Source organism: Aulonocara stuartgranti (assembly GCF_965226115.1).
Source record: "Aulonocara stuartgranti genome assembly, chromosome: 10".
In the NCBI taxonomy this organism is placed as follows: domain Eukaryota; kingdom Metazoa; phylum Chordata; class Actinopteri; order Cichliformes; family Cichlidae; genus Aulonocara; species Aulonocara stuartgranti.
This window is the reverse complement of record NC_138946.1, coordinates 3,217,441-3,236,830: the sequence shown is the minus strand read 5'-3', so window position 1 is coordinate 3,236,830 and position 19,390 is coordinate 3,217,441. Positions and strand designations below refer to the sequence as shown.

The window sequence follows — 19,390 nt, the reverse complement described above, 5'->3', positions numbered from 1 at the left end:
TATTTTATAAATCAAATAATTCAAATAATTTTGCGGGAAAAACTTAAAAAATAGAAAGTTTTAAGTTTACTGTATGTTATGCCAAATTGCTAAGATATTAACAGAGGTGAGTCCAGAAGGGGACATGTGGGTCTCCCATCCCAACAAGCCGCTGGATCAGAGTATTGTTAATCTTACAGTGGTACAGTGGTACAGGTACACACCGGCTCACTCCTTGGCGGCCGCTTATCGGGGCCTGGAGCCTGGGGCTTGCTCGGGCCACTTCGGAGGTGGGGTGCCCCCGGCCTCTCGGCCTGGGGCTCGGTCACTCAGGCACGGCTGGCTGCCGGCGGAGCTCACGGGCGCGTCACTGCAACCCCCCCTGGCTTCTGCTCCGCGGCTGCTGAGTGAGCCCTCATCTGGGACTCTCCTCAGCTCTTTCTGGGACAGTGGCGCGGCTGCCCCTCTGTTGGTCTTCCTTGGTCTCTTGTGTTCTGGGGGCCTCTGGATGTCTGGAGTTTTGATCTCCTCCACACCTGCTTCACGCCCTGGAGGACGGGGCTGTGGCCCCCCCACACCCTCTAGCAGATTATTACATGAAGGAACCTTTTAAAAAACAAAAAACAAGCGCGTCCATGCTCACAGGTGTACACACGGGTGATCACACCCACAAACTACACCCTTTTTGGCTCCTACCTCAAAGCACACTGTGTTCTGTTGATCTTATGTGCTGCACAATAATGTTTAATATTTAGTATTTACTGTCATATTCCCATATATCATTGTGATGTTGTTTATTCTATTACTCTTGTTCTCTTCTGCTTGCTTTCTTTTTTCTTTCTCAGCAGGTGACCCAGGTGATTGATATATGCATTTTTTTTCTTCTTTTTTTTTTCTCTGCTCATTCTGTTGGTTTTTGGTTTTTGCCCTTCTCCCCCGTCCCTCTTCTCAGCTGTTTCTCTTTCCCTCTTTCTTTCTCCCCTTCTTCCCCCCAGTCAAGTCTGTCCCGTATTCAGTAAGTGAAAATAAAAGAAACAATAAAAGGTGAATCAAATGGACCATTACGGCAAGGCTGGGATGGTCAATTTGGTAAAGTAAATCCGTTGGGCATCTTTCTTTGCCTTTAGACAACAATTCTGATGGCAAAAGAGCCAAACGGGACAGGCAAAAAAAAAAAAAAAAAAGTACAGTGGATGAGAGCAGAAAGAAGGTACAACCATTCACTCACTGTAACATTGTAACATATTCCCATGTTATGCTGTTTTCTTCTACTCTCCTGTATGTTGGATGCAAATAATGCATCATTTATTTGAAACCTTTATCTTATCTTGCAGATAAATTGCATTAGCAAGCTACCCAACAACAATATACGTCATGAATATATCAAAGGCTTCAGCATTAAATTGGTTTACACGTCGATCAATCTATAATTTTCATCCATGTCATGTATGTGACTGTGAACATGCCATGAATAATTCATTCATGAATACTTTGATTATAAATCAGAATTACAACTTCCAGCTTTTTTATCCACTGCTAAAAGTCAAAATCCTGTTTTTCACTTGACAAAACAATTATCCAACACAAACTGATCTTTAAACACGAGCAGTATCGTTCATTACACCACCATGTAACAAACCTGTAATAGCATCTAAAAACAAGCCCGGTGTTTTCTACGTCATTTTTCTGTGGTGATTTGAGGGGATCTTTATTTTTAAATGAGATGCTTGACATCATGTTTTTCTGAGCTGCTGAGTCAGAGCTGAGAACCTGCAGCTGATGACTGAAACATCCAGAGGTCAGTGTGATCTAACCTACTCCACACCTGCTCAGAGACTCACAGCGCTGAAATCCAGACATCCTCAGAGTCGTCATTATTCATTATTGATCAGATATAAATAAATTCTGCACTTAAACCCTCCTGCCTGTTTGCTTAAAGGTTAAAACCCTGCTGATGATCTGAGTTTCTTCTCATAGTTTTCTTTGTGAGAAACACCAAAGTAGAAATACTGACACAATCCTCCTGAAATCTAATATATATCAGACTTTAGTGCCAAACCTGAGGAGCAGCCTACAGTCTCTTTAAATACCAGTCGCTTGGGTGTTTTGTATTGTTCTACTGGATTCAGGTGATTATCTCACCATTTTTAATACGTTTCTAAAGCACTTTTTGACATGTCCTCATCTTAAAAAGCACTATATCAATAAACTTTACATATTAATAAAGCAAGTTTACCTGCACAATATTACCACTTAAATTCACAAATAGCTAAATGACATATGATAACAAAGAAACATCAATAAATATATGCAAATAGTACCACAAGCAGTAGATCTACTAGCAGTTACAGTAGTAGACACATATTTCCTGTACAGTTCACACAAACACACACTGTCTTCAATATTACAGGAAACAATAAAAGTTCAGATGACTTATGAAAGTTTAAATTTCCCACAGCGGTGGAATTTCAATTCATACATTGTAAGCTGGAGCTCCTGGAGGCTCTTCTGATTCTAAGAAACGAGTCCAAACTGAACTGAATGGGTTTAATAAGTAAAAGTAGAAAAAAGAAAAAAGTAATTTTAGTTATTTTCAATAGGATTTGCACAAATGTTTGCAGTTAAATTGTGTTAAACTTACCTAAATCTTAAATTGATTTAGGTAAGCTGATTGAACTGAAAGGCTCAACTCTGTGGGGGTCAAAGTTTGCAGAACTACAGAGGCAGCTGGAGCCACAGCTGTGCGTGTTCATGGAGCTGCAGTTATTATTTAGATAAATGTAATAAAGACTTAGCTAAATATAATAAATACAACAGGTAGTAAAAAAGTAATAAACTATTAATGTAAAGTAACAAATGAAACAGTTAGCTAAATGTAATAAACAGCTAACTAAAAATAATAAATAACACAGGTAGCAAAAAATTAATAAAATGCTAATGTAAAGAAAGGAACGAAACAGCTAAAAATAACAGATTACACGGTCAGCTAAAGGTAATACACTGTTAACTAAAAATAAAAGACAGTTAACCAAATGAATTAAAAGTAATAACCTGTTATAAATGGCTAAAAGTACTGAACGGTGAACCAAAGGTAATTAAATGCTTAGCTAACAGTACTAAATGATTAAATGGTTAAACGGTTAGCTTAAAGTCACAAAGCGCTATCAGAGACCAGTTCCGTCTCTGGTAAAGCGTCCATTATAAATTATGCCACTCGGTCTTTTTTAAATTGATGTTTAAGTAAAGTTTGTTGTAATATAACTCAAACTCTAATGGTATGGTTGCTAGCATGTTCTAATACCTTTAAATTGCTTCTTTAACTAACACACACTTCGGGGCTCAAAACCGAAGCATTAGATATGAGCAGAGTGAGCTATCTGCCTTTGATATTATGATGCTTATTTCCTTAAACGCGCCTTTGTAACAGAGTGAGAAGTCTGCTTTATTTCCTCCTCTCTGACAGCAGCTTCAGGGCGGAGTGATGGAGCGAGGAGGAGGAGTAACAGGAGGAGAAAGAGGAGAGGAGGGGCGCGGACTGTCACCGGACGGGTCTGCGCGAAAGCAGAACGGAGTTTTTCCTCCTTGGCTGGGCGGTGGGAGGAGGTGGTGGCGGTGGACGGTGCTTGGCAGAGGATAACTGTGATTGAAGCCGCCGGGGGGGACCTGGAGCTCGGTGTGCTGCCGCTGCTGTAAGCCCGCACAGCATTAACATGGAGCTCGAGAACATCGTGGCCAACACTGTGCTGCTCAAAGCACGGGAAGGTAAGGATGGGGAAGGCGGTGTGACAGCTCCTCTCCACCGGTGTGTTACAGTCACAGCACCGGAGGGATGCCCCGGACTCAGGCGGCACGAACTGTTCCTGCACTTCCTGACAAATCTTCTGATTATGCGCGCAGGGTGTTACCGTAAATACAGTTCGTACGAGTAGATAGAAACGACCAACCGAACTCCGTTTATAATTCGAGCGGTATAAAGCTTTGTTTCATATCCGTGGTCCTACGCTGAATGTCAACTTAATGAGGACTTTATTCAAGAATTTAACAAACAGTGTCCACTTCGGCGTGGAATATGTTTAAACAAATCTCTTAATTACCGTGAAATCTCTGTCTTCCTTGTTCATTGTGCCGACTACATTGTAAAGTCAATAACTGTGTTATGCTACCTACACAGGGCATGTATGAATGTTTACTATATGCCAGTATACGCTGCATCAAAGAGTATGACCTAAAGCCTGGGAAAACGTTACAAGTAGCAAATGTTTAAAATTATTTTTGGCGTGGCTTTGATAGTGTACCTAAAAAGGTTGTCCGGAAAGGGTTGTAACCGTGAACTGTGGCTGCAGCAATACATCGGGTTTCCCTTGCTGATCTTGCAGCATCGTCCTGTAGTTTGCGAAACAGGATGTTGTGGCAGAGCAGCTGTGCTGTGCACGGCTTTGTGCACACAATTGATTTTACTGTTCCTGCCAAAGATCATCATCATTAAAACGGCCCTCATTAATCAGCTACAACCAGGAAGCTGTGATATCTGTGGGTAAGGGTCCAGGTGAGAAGGTTGGCTCGTAGGACACTCTACTGGCACAGTTTGTCCAATAACTCTTAACACTTTTGAATACCTAATGCAACATAAACGGCCCTCCTGCGATCAAAGGCCTTTGTTATTGTTCCAGTAAACAGGAGACAAAGGTTTGAGTGGCTCACAGCCGACATGATCCTAATGCCGTGTGCACAGGCACCTGAGAAGATGTTTCATGAGTTTATCAGCTGTGCTCATACATAACCAGGACCTGAGGCTCTGTGCTGGCATCCAGCCGAAGCGCCCTTGAGAAAGGCACCGTATCTCTGGGCCCGTCAGGCCTTGACTCTGACCTCTCTGGAGCTGAGACTTATCTAAACTCTTGAGTTTCAGTTCAACACAAAGTGTGAGCCCGGCGCTTTTAATTTCCTGCGATCTGCAGAATTTTCTGCACCAGTTTGCACCTTTTCTCGTTGCTTAATATGTAACACATAATTGCTGTTTAATGATCGTTCTCAGTTTTCCTCATATAGCACTGTCCCCACTGAGTCATCACACATGCAGCCGTGACTCTTCTGACCTCACTGGGGTTTGCCTGGTTTTGGATGTGAGAGTCATCTGATATCGGGATAATTCCCCGGCCTTTTGTTTGGGGATGAATGAATAATTTGTTTAATTTAATTTAAGACGTGTTTCAGTAAACAGGGCACTCATTCATCGAAACAAGGGCTGGCAGTGTTATTCTTCAGCATGTGTTGGACAACTTTTCACTTTCTTTAACTCAAACTGGGATTTTTTTCCTCTAAATATCTGCATGTAGTTTTAAATAATAATTTATGAGGTGTTTTGGATCAGTAGTGTATTTAAAATAACACAAATTGATGTAAAAGCTGAGTGAAGTGATTCGCTCTAACAACGATGATCCCTGCTTTTAAAATTGGAAAAATATTCATGTCATGTGCACCAATGAAGAGTCCAGCGACACTTACATTAATAGGGAACAACTTCAGGAAGTGACCAACGTGTTTCAGCTTGGCCGAATGACCCCGAGGAACGCCACGAGCCGAAACGCATCAGTCACTTCATAAAGTTGTTTCCTCTCAATGTAAGTGTCGCTGTACTCTTCTGTTTGTTACATAGTGTTAGTGGAGCGATAAATACAGTCAATAAACTGTGATAATGCAGTGAACAACACCGACATATCACAGCGGGTCTTTACTCAAACTAAACCACTGTGTGACAAACAGTGACTGTTTAGCAGGAGTAATTTAAACTGACTTTATTCATCTCTGATATGGTTGTGGAGGATTTTTCATTCACTCTTCTTTACAATGTTGCTTCAGCTCATTGAGGTTTGTGGGCACTTGTTTATGCACAACTCTGTGAATGTCCAACCGCAGCATTTCAGGCGTGGCGAGGACCCTGAATCCTTTCTTTTTCAGTCGTTCTGTTTGCTGCTTCGGATCGTTGCCCTGTTGCACGACCCAGTTTAGTTCAAGCGTTAGCTGTCAGACAGATGGCCTCACGTTTGAGTCTTGGTACACAGACGAGTTCATGGTCGACTCAACGGCTGCCAGGTGCCCAAATCATCATCCATCCACCAACATGCTGAAAGTTGGTATGAGGTGTTCTTGCTGATCTGCTGTGTTTGGTTTTCTCCAGAGGTGGCGCTGTGCATTTCCACTCTGTCTGTCCAAAAGACATTGTTCTAGAGGTCTTGTAGTTTGTTGAGATTTGCAAACCTAAGCCGTGCAGCCATGTCGTTTCTAGAGAGACCTTTTTCCTGGAAACCTTTCCAAAAAGGATGTACTTGTGCAGTCTTTATCTAAGTGTGCTGACATGAACTTTAACCTTTAATAAGCTGACTGAGGTCCGTAGAGTCTGAGGCTTTTCTGCAGTTTCCCAGACGTTTGGACGTCTTTGCTGTTCACTCCTGAGAAGATTGTAGTATGCTTCTGCTGGAGGTTTCTTCCTGTTGAAATGGAGTTTTTCCTTGCCACTGTCACCAAGCGCTTGCTCACAGGGGTCGTCTGATTGTTGGGGATCATTGAAAGGTCTTTACCTCAAAATACGAAGCACCTTGAGGTGACAGTTGTTGTGATTTGTGCTATAAAAATAAAATATAATTGAATTGTGTTATCACACACCTGAATGAGTCAATAGAGGTGGTCATGCTTTCCGATGATAAATGAATTAACTGCATTTGATTATCAGCATCTGGCTGATACTTAACCTCTAAGTCTCTACGGATGCATGGGGTGCACTTCGTTTTGCCCACACTGTTTCTACATTTTGCTTTGGTTTTGTTACAAAGTGTGATGATACATATGTTAGATTTTGTATTTTATTACAGGTTGTGTTGACCTAATTTTACAACCTACAAAGAACCTGATTAATTCGTGTTTGTGTACTTTCTTTGTAACTGCACATGAGTCCTAAAGGTAATCCTGTAATCTAAATGCAGGTTTTCAAAGAGCATATAACTTCGGTGCAGAGGAGGTATTCAGCCAGACGATGATAAACTCAGCTCATCAGCAGCTCTGTTTTTGCATCCGTAAACCTTTTAGAGGGGCAGCACCTTGATTTTCAACATCTTTGTGTCCTTCAGGTGTGTTATGGAAATTTCAGAAGGAAGCATTTTTGGGAGTTTCATCTGTAGTTGACCTGTTTTACTCTGCAGTTGGATTATTCAGAGTGCTGTACTGTATACCGTCTTCAGCTTTGCCCAAGGATGTGATTTTAGCCCATTTCCTCACTTCTGTTAAGCAATTAGTGCCAGTTAATTTCAGTGTGCCTTGGAAATCGAATTGGTTCGTGAAGAGTCTCAAAAGTTCCCCGAAAGGCATGTGCAGCGTGACGGCTCTTCAGTATTACTCCAAACAAAGAGTCAGGGGGTTCAGGCCTCTGAGCTGCAGGTTTCTTCATGATGGCACGCTAAGAAACACTGAATGTGTCAGTGACCTAAAATCATGCAGCGCGACGTGAACGCTGGAGCACGAACGGAGGAGAGAGGCCGACATGACACGCTCTCTGCCGTGCAAAAGTTCCAGTCGTGACCTTTTGTGTCACTTCCTGTGTGCAGAGACACTCATGCCCTGCAGATGTCTGCTTTTGTGCTGCAGGGCCGATCGGTGATTTAGGCCAGCGCTGAGGAGCGATTTTACACGACGTCAAAACCAAACATAGAATTATTTTTTCATATTTTAGACGTGCAGTAAAACACAATATACACGCCCCAGTCCACTTTCAGTTTTCACTATGATATTGGTGTAATTAGCTGCTACACTGTTACTACACGGTTAGCCATCTAGTTAGCTGTATTAGATTAGATGTGTTTCCATGTTAGCTTAATACGTTCTTTAACTTCCTGTGTGATTTCTGTCCATGTTTTAGATGCTCTAACGAATATTAAGCTAACACTTAGCTTAGGTGCTTCTTTGGCATCTAAAGCCCCGCAGTAAACCCTGTTAGCACGTGGTCACACCTGCCACCGTTTAGGTTTCAAAATCTGGGAGGTTATCCTGGATGTTGCACAGAGAATGATGCAATTAAGCACATAAAACGGGCACAAAGACGGCATCATGCGTATGCAACAGCACGACCAAACTGAACTGCTGCACGCAATCAAAAAGTCTGGTGAGGCAATAAACTGATGTAAACGTCCAACCGACTTTAAGTTCATTCTGTCTACTCTTCGTCTAAGTCCACTAAGACAGCATCATCAGTCCCAATATCATGTCAGTGTAAACTTACTCAGATCTCAGTCGCATACATGAGGTATTACTCGAGGCAGTAGATATGGCTGGTACTTGGTAACAGTGTCCTGTTGTGGATAATTTGCTTTCTGTTCAAAGCATTAAAAATAGTTTTTCATTTATTTTATTTCCAAACCACTATTATTAACTCGTTGACTTGCTAAACAAGCAAAATCCAGCAGCACCAACGAGCCCGTTAAGCTCCAGAAATGCTGACGGTGCACTAACGAAGGCTGCGGCCAGGACAGAGTCCTCATGAAAGCAACTCTCACCATTTCTGAAATATCTTTTGACTTTGTTTGTGTGGTTATTGTTTATAATCACCAAAGGTTGTTTAAATTTAACCCTAAATATGGTTTAAAAAAACCTTTATGGTCAACTTCTGCCTCCTACCAAATAAACTCCCGTTGATTTGAGTGCAGGATTGTTTCTGTCACCCGAGTCTCTCTTATAAGATCTCTGGCAATAATGTTGTTAATCAATAATTATAAACCAGCTAACTATAGATGGATGAGAAAGATATGGTTTGTGCCACAGCTGCAACTAACAATCTGTTGTAAAGTTTTACGTTTGAAATAAAGAATTAGCGTCCTGCTACAGAAGGATGAAAGACTCTGAGGAAACAAGTCAAACAAAGTCCTCCAAGAACAGAGGGGCTAAAGTCAGTCCAGTCTGATGGAAGACGATTACCTAAAAATCTTCTTGAAAATGTTAACATTTAATGAACCATCTGTGTGTAAAAGTGATAATAAACAGCCAAGAGTTAGAGCCCAAGTGCAGTTTCAGCAGGACGTTACAAAGAAATGCTGCTGGTGTAAATCAGAGAAATTCATCAGTGCAACAAATCTGTAAAACAAACAAACAAACAACACAAATACATGAAACAAATTGTCGGGTTCATCTAGAGTTAAAGAAGAAAAGAAGTCTTCTGTCATTTAATGGTTCTTCTGCAGTGAGAAGACTTTTCCATTATCTAATTGTAAAGACATTATCAATAGTGAAAAGGCAGGAATGTTTCTGAGAAAGCGGAACATGTTATGGTTCATGGTTTATCTGTAGTACAGCCGGGCACAGCTAATGTATTTCTCAGGAAGACTGAGAGAGCATAGACTGATGATGACGTCTCTAATCCAGGAGCAGGTGTCAGCACTTGAAGCGGTTCACTAATCAAAGCTGACAAAAACACCAATAAAGTTTGCTTTAAAAACCTTCAAGCCCCGCCTTTACTCCCAGGCTCTGTCTTTTATGAGATTCCCTCTGCTTCAGGCTGTAAGTAGCCAGGTCGTATTGACCGACTGCATGTCATTGACAATCTGTCATCTTGGGTAAGAGGAGGCGGCCTTAAAATATACGAGTGTTGGCCCGGGACTCGAACACATCAGTAAAAACCCTGCACACTCTAATACTGCCATATTACACGTATAGTAATGTTAGTTGGTATATAGACACAAATATCCTCCTTTAATGTAGGAAACCACAGTCTGAATGCACAGCACAAAGGAAACAGGCCTTCTCACAGGAAGTACCATGAAAAGCCGCATCTGAACCTGACTTGATTGTCACCGCCTCCTCTCTTTTTTTGCGTTCCAGTTCTCACCTTATGCTATGTGATTTCGGTCCCTGATGTCACTTCCTCTCTCACTGCTGTTTACAGCAATTAAAATCTGGGAAATCGTGAGCTTTAAAGCGAAGCACAAACACCTTAAAATAACGCCTTTTAAAAATAAACATGTAAGCGGAACGAAGTCGCAGAGACAAATAAAAAACAACTTTTAGTTTGCTTTGCTGAAAAAGCTGCGAATCGGCATGTTTGAGGCCGGTTTTCTGTCCACTCGATGTAAGCACTTGCCTCGGTTTACATGTTGGTTGAACCACCAAAGTTGTAATGACCTGTTCAGCATTTTAATCCGGTGCCCTGACATACAGAAAAACATCATTGAAAGAAGCATTTCTGGACCTAGCTGATAAACTGATTTGATAAATCTGTATTAAATCAGAATGTGTGTGGCCTCTGCAGAAGACACAGTCAGTCTGCGTCTGTATTCTCTACCTACAGTGTCCTGAGATGGTCCTACCGGGGCCTTCGATGTTAACATTTTATTGCAAAGAGGAGCTTCCTGGTTGTGGTGCCTTGCTTCACAAATTATACACAATGCATACACCACCACAGTGGATTTTAGGTCAGATAATCAAGATGCAAAGACGTGCAGACCTTCAGCTTTGTTGCAGAGTGTTTTTGCAACATCAGAACTTACAGTCTTTTTTAAAGAAGGTGTCCCATTTCCAGAGACTTAAAAGTAATCGGACAGGAAACTGATAAAAGATCTAGAAATGATTCAGAGACCAGTCAAATCAACAATCTTGTTCATTCTTTGAAAGCATGGATGCACTGACCAGCGTACCAACACCTAAAGTGGATGATCACAGAATTATTTCCATGGTTCAGAAAAACACCACCCAACACCGAACCAAGTCAAAGTCATTGTGAAGGCCTGAAATCAGCAGACGTCTTCATGAATGGAAATACAGAGTTTAAGGTGTTCCACTGCCTGCTGATTGGTCAGCTGATTGGTCAGCAGGCAGTGGTTTCCTTCCTGGACTTGCTTCAGACCATGGTTAAACCTGAACTCACCTTGCTTAGCTCATAAGCCAGCCTCATAATGGCCTCCAGGGTCATGTTTGGCCTTCAAGTGTAACCTTTGAACTGCCTAATGACTTTGAGAGTGCGGGATGAATTGGGCTGCTTTCATCTTAATTACATCGGTGTATCGCTCAGTCTGTCTTTCATTGGCTTCCCATCCGTGTACTCATGCTGTTTGTCTTGATTTACATTTTCACTAATGCACACAGCGGGCGCGGGGCATCAGTCAGCTTATCTGTAATTCTGATATCATCGCCCATTTTTCAGGCACAAACACAACATCTTGTTTGCAGTGTCTCTATGACAGTAATTGATTTTCAAAGCAGCTGCCTGGAAGTATTTGAATAGCAAATCCTGAAGCGTGGACTGCCTTCCTTCAGGATCAGGGATGCTGAAGGCTGGACGCCTCAAGGCTGCTGCTGTATTTACAACAACGCCGTGTTATCAGTGAAAGCCTGGATGGTGCAGGTTCACGATATTTCACGTAAGAGTGTGCTTACAGACAGCAGATGGGGGGACTCCCTCTCCTTTATTTTTTATTCTTTAAATCGGACTTTCTGTCCCAGTTTTTTGTAGCAAAGGGCCAGAAAATAGCAACACGATGATGAGACCACAGACACTGATGTCCATTTATGAACCTGCAGTTTGATTAGATTTATTGCAGCTGTCCTGTTGGGTTTTTGGAAGCAGAAGAGAATATATTACTTATCAGATATTCCATTAAAAATGCTCCCAAATGCATGATGGGAACAAGCCCAATCCACTTCTACTAGAGCTGCAATCCAATATTAATCACTGCAGCCCAACTTTAAGCCTCGGAAGGATCGAGATGGATCAGTTATAAACAAATTTACCCACCACACTGAAGCTGAGTTAAAGGGAGAAACTGTCCCAATGTGTTTATTCTTAGCTGGTTGATTTCTTCTGTAAAGTGGGATTTTTTTTAACATGGGAGTCAATGAGGAACGAGTCACTTTTTGTGAACTGGCTGTTAGAGAAACTGCAGTCGATGCTACCAAAACATTTCTCCATCACTGCTTTGCTCCACTTTTAGAGATCGTCTGAATTCCCGACTTTTACTGATGAGCATCAATATTAAATGCAGATTCTTAAAAGACTTTATTCTTGTTTTTGTAGCGCGATGATCCAATAGCTCTAAAAATGGATGTTTGTCATCAGATTAAATGTTAAGAAACTCTGGAGCAGATATATACGGAGCATGGTGACAGGATCCGATCTCTTTCCTAAAGTTGCAAAGGGAGGATGGTTGGCGTTCGAGGCTCAGACATGAGCTCACAGAGTGCGCTGGTCCTGCTTATTGCTGCGTCTTGAATGAAGCTCTATCAGAAACGAGAGTGCCGCCTGGCTCTGAGAAACCGCCCAAACACAGAGAGGACAGGAACTTCCTCTGGTTTCTCTTTGTTCTGCAGCTCTTTGTCTTCACCCTGCTCGACGGCTTCTATGAAAACGGTTCATCGGCTGCAGGGTTGCCATGACTTTTAACCTCATCGCATTTCAAACACGGAGCCTCGAATAAAAGATCCCTCCTCTGACCACAGCATGTGCTCTTAACTGAGATAAACAAAGAGGATTCAGGAGTGGTTCAGGCTTGGGTGCAGAGACAGTCTGCTTTTGTCCACAGAGAAAAATGCTTCATGTTCAAAAGCTTTAAACAGACTTCCAGGACCTGTTTGCTAAATTGATTATTGATTTAGAAACTACTTCCCTCTGTTTTTCTCAGTGTCTGTGATTATTCAGACTGTCCTTCAAAACATCCCAGAAACCCTAAAACAAACAATCCTCAGATGCAGACCAGCAGGTCACAGCTTTACAAAGATCCTCTTTTAGAGAGCGATATCACTTCTGAGTAAATTCAAAGGACCAAATTTAATCAGATTTCACTCACTGGTTTCGTCTTGTTTGAATACGACTCTGGAGGAAGGAGGGAAAAACAGGCAGACCTTTGTCCGGCTCTCGGTTTCATTTTCCTTTGTGCATTGCAGCTCGTGTGTGCACAGCTGGATTGGTGAGGAGCCGGCTCATCGCTGGGGATCATTTGTTGTAACGAGCCCTTTGGCCTTGCCTGCCACCTACGACCGACAACAGCAGAGGTGTTACTGAACATGTGTAAGCCTCAAACCCTCAAAATTAGAGATAGAGGGTGAAGCTGCAAAATTAGTGATTGTGGGTATGAGTGTTGGGTTTCCTGCTGCTTGTTTAAAGCGCATGGGAGCCACATCTGCTCAGATCAGCACCTCTGGTCACATCACCCCCACAGATCGAGCCTGCGCTTCCTACTAAAACCACAACATGCTGCTTTTCTCTCTTCTGTTCTCACGTTTGGACCGATCGAACCAACTTCCAGCAGGGGGCGACTCTTCTGGTTTCAAACAGATCTGATTGAATAGACGTCTATGAGAAAGCGACCCTGCTTCGTACTCAGTTTACGACCTTCGTGGAGCTCATGGTCGCAAGTTGTGTTTACCACGTGATGTTTACTTTGTAAACTGTGGTTGTTATGGTGGCGTTTTCAGATGAAACATGAAGAACAGTGATTTTGGGAACCCAAGAATATTCAGCCATGACCACCAACAGGAGGACTACTTATGTGGAATTACATCATGGCCATCAAAAGAATCTCATCACAGCAACAACAAAGCTTTAAAACCACACAGACATCACCTGCTGCAGCTTCTATTGTATTATAGTCTGGTCTGCTTAGTGTGAACCACCATCGGAGTAAAATAATGTTACCTTGTGATTGGCGTATTGGCGTGTGTTCCCTTAGAATAAAAATCCAAAATGGAGTTTCCTGGCGTTTGCTTCGTCCACCAGTATGGAAGACGTCGACTTGCAAACACTCAAACTACTCTACAAATATAGTGTCCCTTCAAAGTAAAAGCTGTACCTTTTGAAACGTGTTGGTTGCAACAGTAAGGCGTAACTTTTACTTGGAAGGGAAACGCTCTCTGTTTCCAGGTTATATGTTGGCAGATAGGTTGGTGTGTTTCGTGCAAACTATGAGTGACTAAAGCAGTCGCAGGGAAGCTTTTAAGCTGGCAACCTCCAGAAACTACTTGACAACCAGTTGGAGAATAACATTTTTCCCAAATGACTGCTGGACGCTCTCAGTCCTAAGATTGAAAAAAACCCGACTTCATCGAACCAACGAGTTTCCTGGTTTCTAACACACAAACAGACCATCGTTTATATGTGATCTGTGGTGAGCAGTCAGGCTAACGCAGACTGTCCCTGCAATGAATTTACTTGTTGTTTAAGCACAGGAAAAACATCCAGCGCTCAGAAAATATCTGCATGTCTGCTTTTTCAGTGCAGCTTTTCACACTGATGATGTGATTTCACTGGGCGAATTTGCAACATTAATGTTTTCAAACCAAGTTAGATTTTTTGGATCTGAATAAGCAGATCTGACCAATCAGATCACTGCATCGATCGGGTCGATCGGCTCTCTGAAATGATTTTTTCTCCACCGCCTCAGAAATGGTCTCAAAATCCAACCTGGAAACCAGAATTTGCGTTTCTTACTTTGCTTGTTCAGAAGCATCAGGGCGCGGCTCGTCAGGGCTCGACGCTGTGCTGTTTTTTAATATGCACTCGACACATATTTAAGTCTTAAAAACCTCAGTCAGGTTCTCAGTATCAACGGTATGACGACATCCTGCTGATTTACTTTTGAATGTTTCTTCTCCTTCAAACCCAAAATACAATAAAAAATGTGTATGTCATTCACAGGAGGGGGCGGGAACAGAAAAGGAAAGAGCAAGAAGTGGAAGCAGATGCTGCAGTTCCCACACATAAGTTTGTGCGAGGAGCTTCGACAAACCATAGGTGAGCTAACGCCGCTCTCTCTCTCAGAGCAGCACCTTTATCTCATTTGACGTGGACGCCTTTGAAACACATCGTATCCATGGCACCCTTTGAATACCCCCTCAGTCATCACCGCTGGTACCTCAAACTCGACATGATTAGACTTGCACAAAAAAACATCGAATTAAGAAATAGAGGAGATAAAGGAACTATTACCATGGAAAACACAGTCTGTGATCATGCAAAACACAAGAAATTATTTAAGTGGGTAATTGTGCAATAATATATTAAGAACTGAAAGGGAAGAATCTGTAGCTGTGCAGGTGGATTATTTACGATGTTTTTAACATCATGTCATTCTTTGATTTTGATTTTTCACTGTTATCATGATTACCGGCGTGTCCTCGTCCTCCGAAGGATGCAAATTATTGATTTATAAATAAAGTTTCATCTGTGGGGAAACGAGCAGTAACCAGCTGGGCTGAAACACAAACTGCAGTTCCACCAACGCCCACTTGGCGTGACACAATCCCTCATTGACTGTATTTAAAAGATGGACGTAGCCATCGTTAAGTCACTTATCGGGTGTGGACTTTTCAGTCGTTAACATCAACATTTAATCAGCAGCTACAGGCCGTGTCAGAGGCCACGCCCCTACCCTAAAGCCCTCCCAGTATAGCTCCAGGGTCATAAAAAAGTCTCCTGCTGCAGTCATTATGAAAACTGTCCACAGAGACCTAACTGTGTCTGCACCGGGCTGTTTGTTAAAGAATTGTGTGGGAGTTATATCTTAAAATGTCTTTAGTGAGAAGCAGATGACTCCGCTTTACTGGGGAAAAACCCCTAAAAGACGTCCAGTTTTAGATATTAATTTATGAATTGCTGCACAGCACGGCTCTGTGTGTTTCTCAGTTTTGTGGCTCATCTAAAGCCTGAATTCAATCCCCTCATTGTTTCAGAAGATGTTATGCTTTCTAGTGTCTCTCTCCGTGTCTTTGCACTCTGGTATGGTGGCCCCGAGGCTCAAAACTCTTTAAGAAAGCAAATAAAGTAGAGAACACACTGTCAGACACACGGCTGCAGTGAAACATGAGCTACTCATCCTCAGTATTAAACATGACATTTCACTGAGGGAATATGATCAGTGTTGATTTTTCATTTCCTCTGTATACAGCAGCAGCGGTGGTGGCAGCTTCCTAATTCTGTACAGAAATAGACTCTCATTCATCCACATGGCTGATATTATCACCAGCAGACCTCAGGTTGTGTACAAAACGGCAGAAAATGGATGGCACACTGTCCTGTGATCACAAAACTGTTGCTCATCAACAATTAGTTGCAACACATAAACCTCCATAAATCACAAATGATTGAATAAATGAGTTGTTGCATGTGAATAACAAACTTTAACAGTATTAAGGCTAAGTTTTAGTTTTTAAATGCGAGATATCTCTGCTGTGAGAACTGATCGGAGTGGATATGCTGAGGAAGAAGTTTATTGTGAGAGGGAAACGACTCTTTCCAAGGTCAACAGTGACCCTTCACACTCCAACATCTCACTTCCAACCACTTTGGATATGATCCATGACATTGTGCTTGCATTAACCTCATTTGTAGCAATAACTGTGACTTTGTCTCACAGTTTTTAACCGGACGGTTGGGAAATTGCTTAATGCTGATTAATGTAGAATAGAATAGAATAGAATAGAATAATCCTTTAATTGTCCCACAACGGGGAAATTTGGTTGTAACAGCAGCCAAAAAGACACATATACAAACAAACAGGACACAGAACAGAAACGTACACAATTTTCTTACATATTTACATTAAGGACAATGGTCACTATAAACAGAGAGTACTGTACAGTTATTAAATAAAATAAAAATAGCTACAGATAAGATGTGTCTGGCAGAACTTTCATGCCGAGCGTAACACTGAAGTGTTTGCTGTCGTTGCTCTTCATTTTCATACATTTCCATTTGTGTAGAAAACATTTCCCTCCTACAGGAACTAGACTAGTTTAAATTTAGACCAGTTATCAAATAAAAGTTATATGAGCTCCATGGAGCCCGTCGATCGACCTGCAACTTTTATAAGCAGAAGGCTCTCGATGATTTGAGATGACCCCCCCATCTCCGCCACACGTTCATGCCGATGTCAATAATTAGGATTTTAGGGTTCATCTACTTGCCCAAACCCCACTTTAGCCCCACGCTGACCCCCACTTTATCCACATGCACATGGTAGTGGTCAGGTTGTTGTGCATGAACCTCATGATTGTTGTATATTTTGTTGGAGTTGTGAACTTTGTAACCATGTTATATGGAAGGTTTTGGAAACTGTTGCAGAATAAACTGAGAATGAAAAACAGTTGCCCTCCAGTCCCCCAAACCAAGACTCACTTTTGAGATGACAGTTGACGTCTTTTGTAATCGCCAGGCTGTCACTGCTTCCTGTCCAAAACACCGAGACTGTGGATCAAGCGTTGCTACAACTTCTGTTTTTATGCGTCCTTTACTTTTTGAAGTTGTGTTCTCAGAGCTGCAGCTGCCATGTTATAAAAATGTCTTTTACATTCAGGCAACAAGCAGCGACAATCTGCGCGAACTTTAATAGCATGCTGTTCATTGAAAAGTCAAACCTGCGATGGGTCTGAAAGTGTGTGGGTGGTATGAAGACAAAACGCTAGTGTTGCTCAAGTACTACCACAGAGGAAACTGTGGCGCCTGCAGAAAGAGGAAGCAGCCTGTTTTTTTTCTACTGTTTCAACCAACTGATTACTTTCATTTTAACTGGTGACTGGTTGGAGAAATAAAATTTAGACTCACTCAGGAAAAGATCTGATCTCTACCTGAGACCAGACTCAGAGATAATCGTTGTTGTGCTTTGTCATTGGTTGCACTTAGTTTTTTACAAAATAAAATTAAAGGTCAAAGCAGCGAGCATGTTTTTCTCTACGCCTGGCTGGTTTTCTCCGGGTGCTCAGGTTTCCTCTTCAATCTGAAGTCGTGCATGTTAGGTCATCTATCTGCAATCATGTAGATTACAGATAGATAAAACTCGCACACAGTAGTTTTTTCTAAAGAATAAAGTCCTGTGTGAATGAATGACGGTGGTTTGTGGTGTAAAGAGCTTTGAGTCAGCTCAAAAAAGTGCAGGTCCACTGACTGTCTCACATTTTTGGGGGTAAGAAGCCTGTGTGCATGTTTACTTCAGAAAGCATGAAGTAGAATGATGCAGGCACTGTAACGTCACTGAAACCTCGGTGTTTGCACTGTCATGTTGGATTGTTGCACCCAGAAGTGACCATATTTGGGCAACTGTGCAACACAGACAAAGACATCTGCTAATTAGCGCCAGCTAATAATCGTCTACAAATTCACTCACTTATATTATTGGTTCAGTAACTTGTTTGAAAAGCCCCAAAAGACACGATGAGCTCAAACATGGTTCCTGTCAAACTTTAAGCTTTTATAAAACTTCGCCCACAGTAACCTGTCATTGACTGGGAAATACCCAAACTTGTATCAGGCTGTAAACACGTTCGTTTCCTTGTTAAAGTTGAACATTTTAACATGCGACTCTATGAAGACGTTGAAATGCGACGTCAGAGGAACTGCAGTTTCTGGCACATGTGCGCCTCGTGCTTTGTGTTTATGTCAACTTGTTTATGAGTTTTGCTTCACAAAATTGGATGGAAATGTCCAGATGTGACGGTCAGAAGATATGTGACCAAAGCATGAACTGTGGTTTACTTGGTTTGGTTCTCATGACTTTGTTTCCTTAAATAGTAACCATATGCCATATTTATCTTAGCTGCAGGAGGCCACTGTCCAGCATCAGAGACAGGCTTTTATTTCAAAGTCGTCCCTGATGTTTGATTAGAATAAATAACCGAGGTCATGTGCATAAAAACAATTGCTTTAAGTTGCTGCCTAACAGCAGCAGCAGCAGCATTTGATATCAGTGTGATTTGTGTACAGAGGCATGGTTGCATCCATGGTACCCAGGCGGGGCAAGTCAAACACATAGGACACATTGTGAGGAAGAAAGAAGAGGAAGAAGCAGTGGAGCTGGGCTGATGACTTGTTATAAAACTTAATATGGCTCGAGGCACAGAGCGGCGACAGGTGGGCAAGCTGGACTAAAGTACAGCACATGTTTGTTACTGGTAAACCAAAGTTCACCAAAGAAGTCAAGGACTACACATACGCTCAAGTCTTACAGGTTTCTATTGCTTAATACATCCATTCACCAGCTCCCGGGGGCATGCTTCCAGGGTCGTGTTCAGTTTACTGTTACTGTTTTGGGAAGTTCGTGGAGCAGTTCAAAAAGACAATGAAAGCACATGAAGCTAACTGAGCTAAAATGTCAGGACATTTTCCAAAGCTGTACTTTGCTCACATGTATCAGGAAACAGTCTGATCCAGATGTGTTTTCACTACTGGAAATACTCAATTTGGTTAAAGCCAGGGTGGCACCTGAGTAGAGCGTGCAAGAGACAGAAAACATATTTATTTTGCTTGTAGGGATGGTCATGATTTTTGAATATTCAAATAGTCATTCAAGACGTCTCCGGACTCAAAATGGGCCTTTGTTTATGCACGTAAGCACAATCGGTCCGATAGTTGAGCCATTTGGTAAACAAAACTCTGCATGATTCAGCAACA

General features: G+C 42.0%; 1 protein-coding gene across 1 annotated transcript in view; it reads left to right on the top strand.

The window, feature by feature from the left end:
- Window positions 1–3,453: 3,453 nt before the first annotated feature.
- grk6 (G protein-coupled receptor kinase 6) overlaps window positions 3,454–19,390 on the top strand; it is a 49,463-nt gene continuing 33,526 nt past the window's right edge. The window contains exons 1-2 of the mRNA XM_082549724.1: window positions 3,454–3,741; window positions 14,645–14,740. Coding sequence (XP_082405850.1) covers window positions 3,690–3,741; window positions 14,645–14,740 — 148 coding nt within the window. The 5' untranslated portion in view covers window positions 3,454–3,689. The remainder of the gene's footprint in view (window positions 3,742–14,644; window positions 14,741–19,390) is intronic.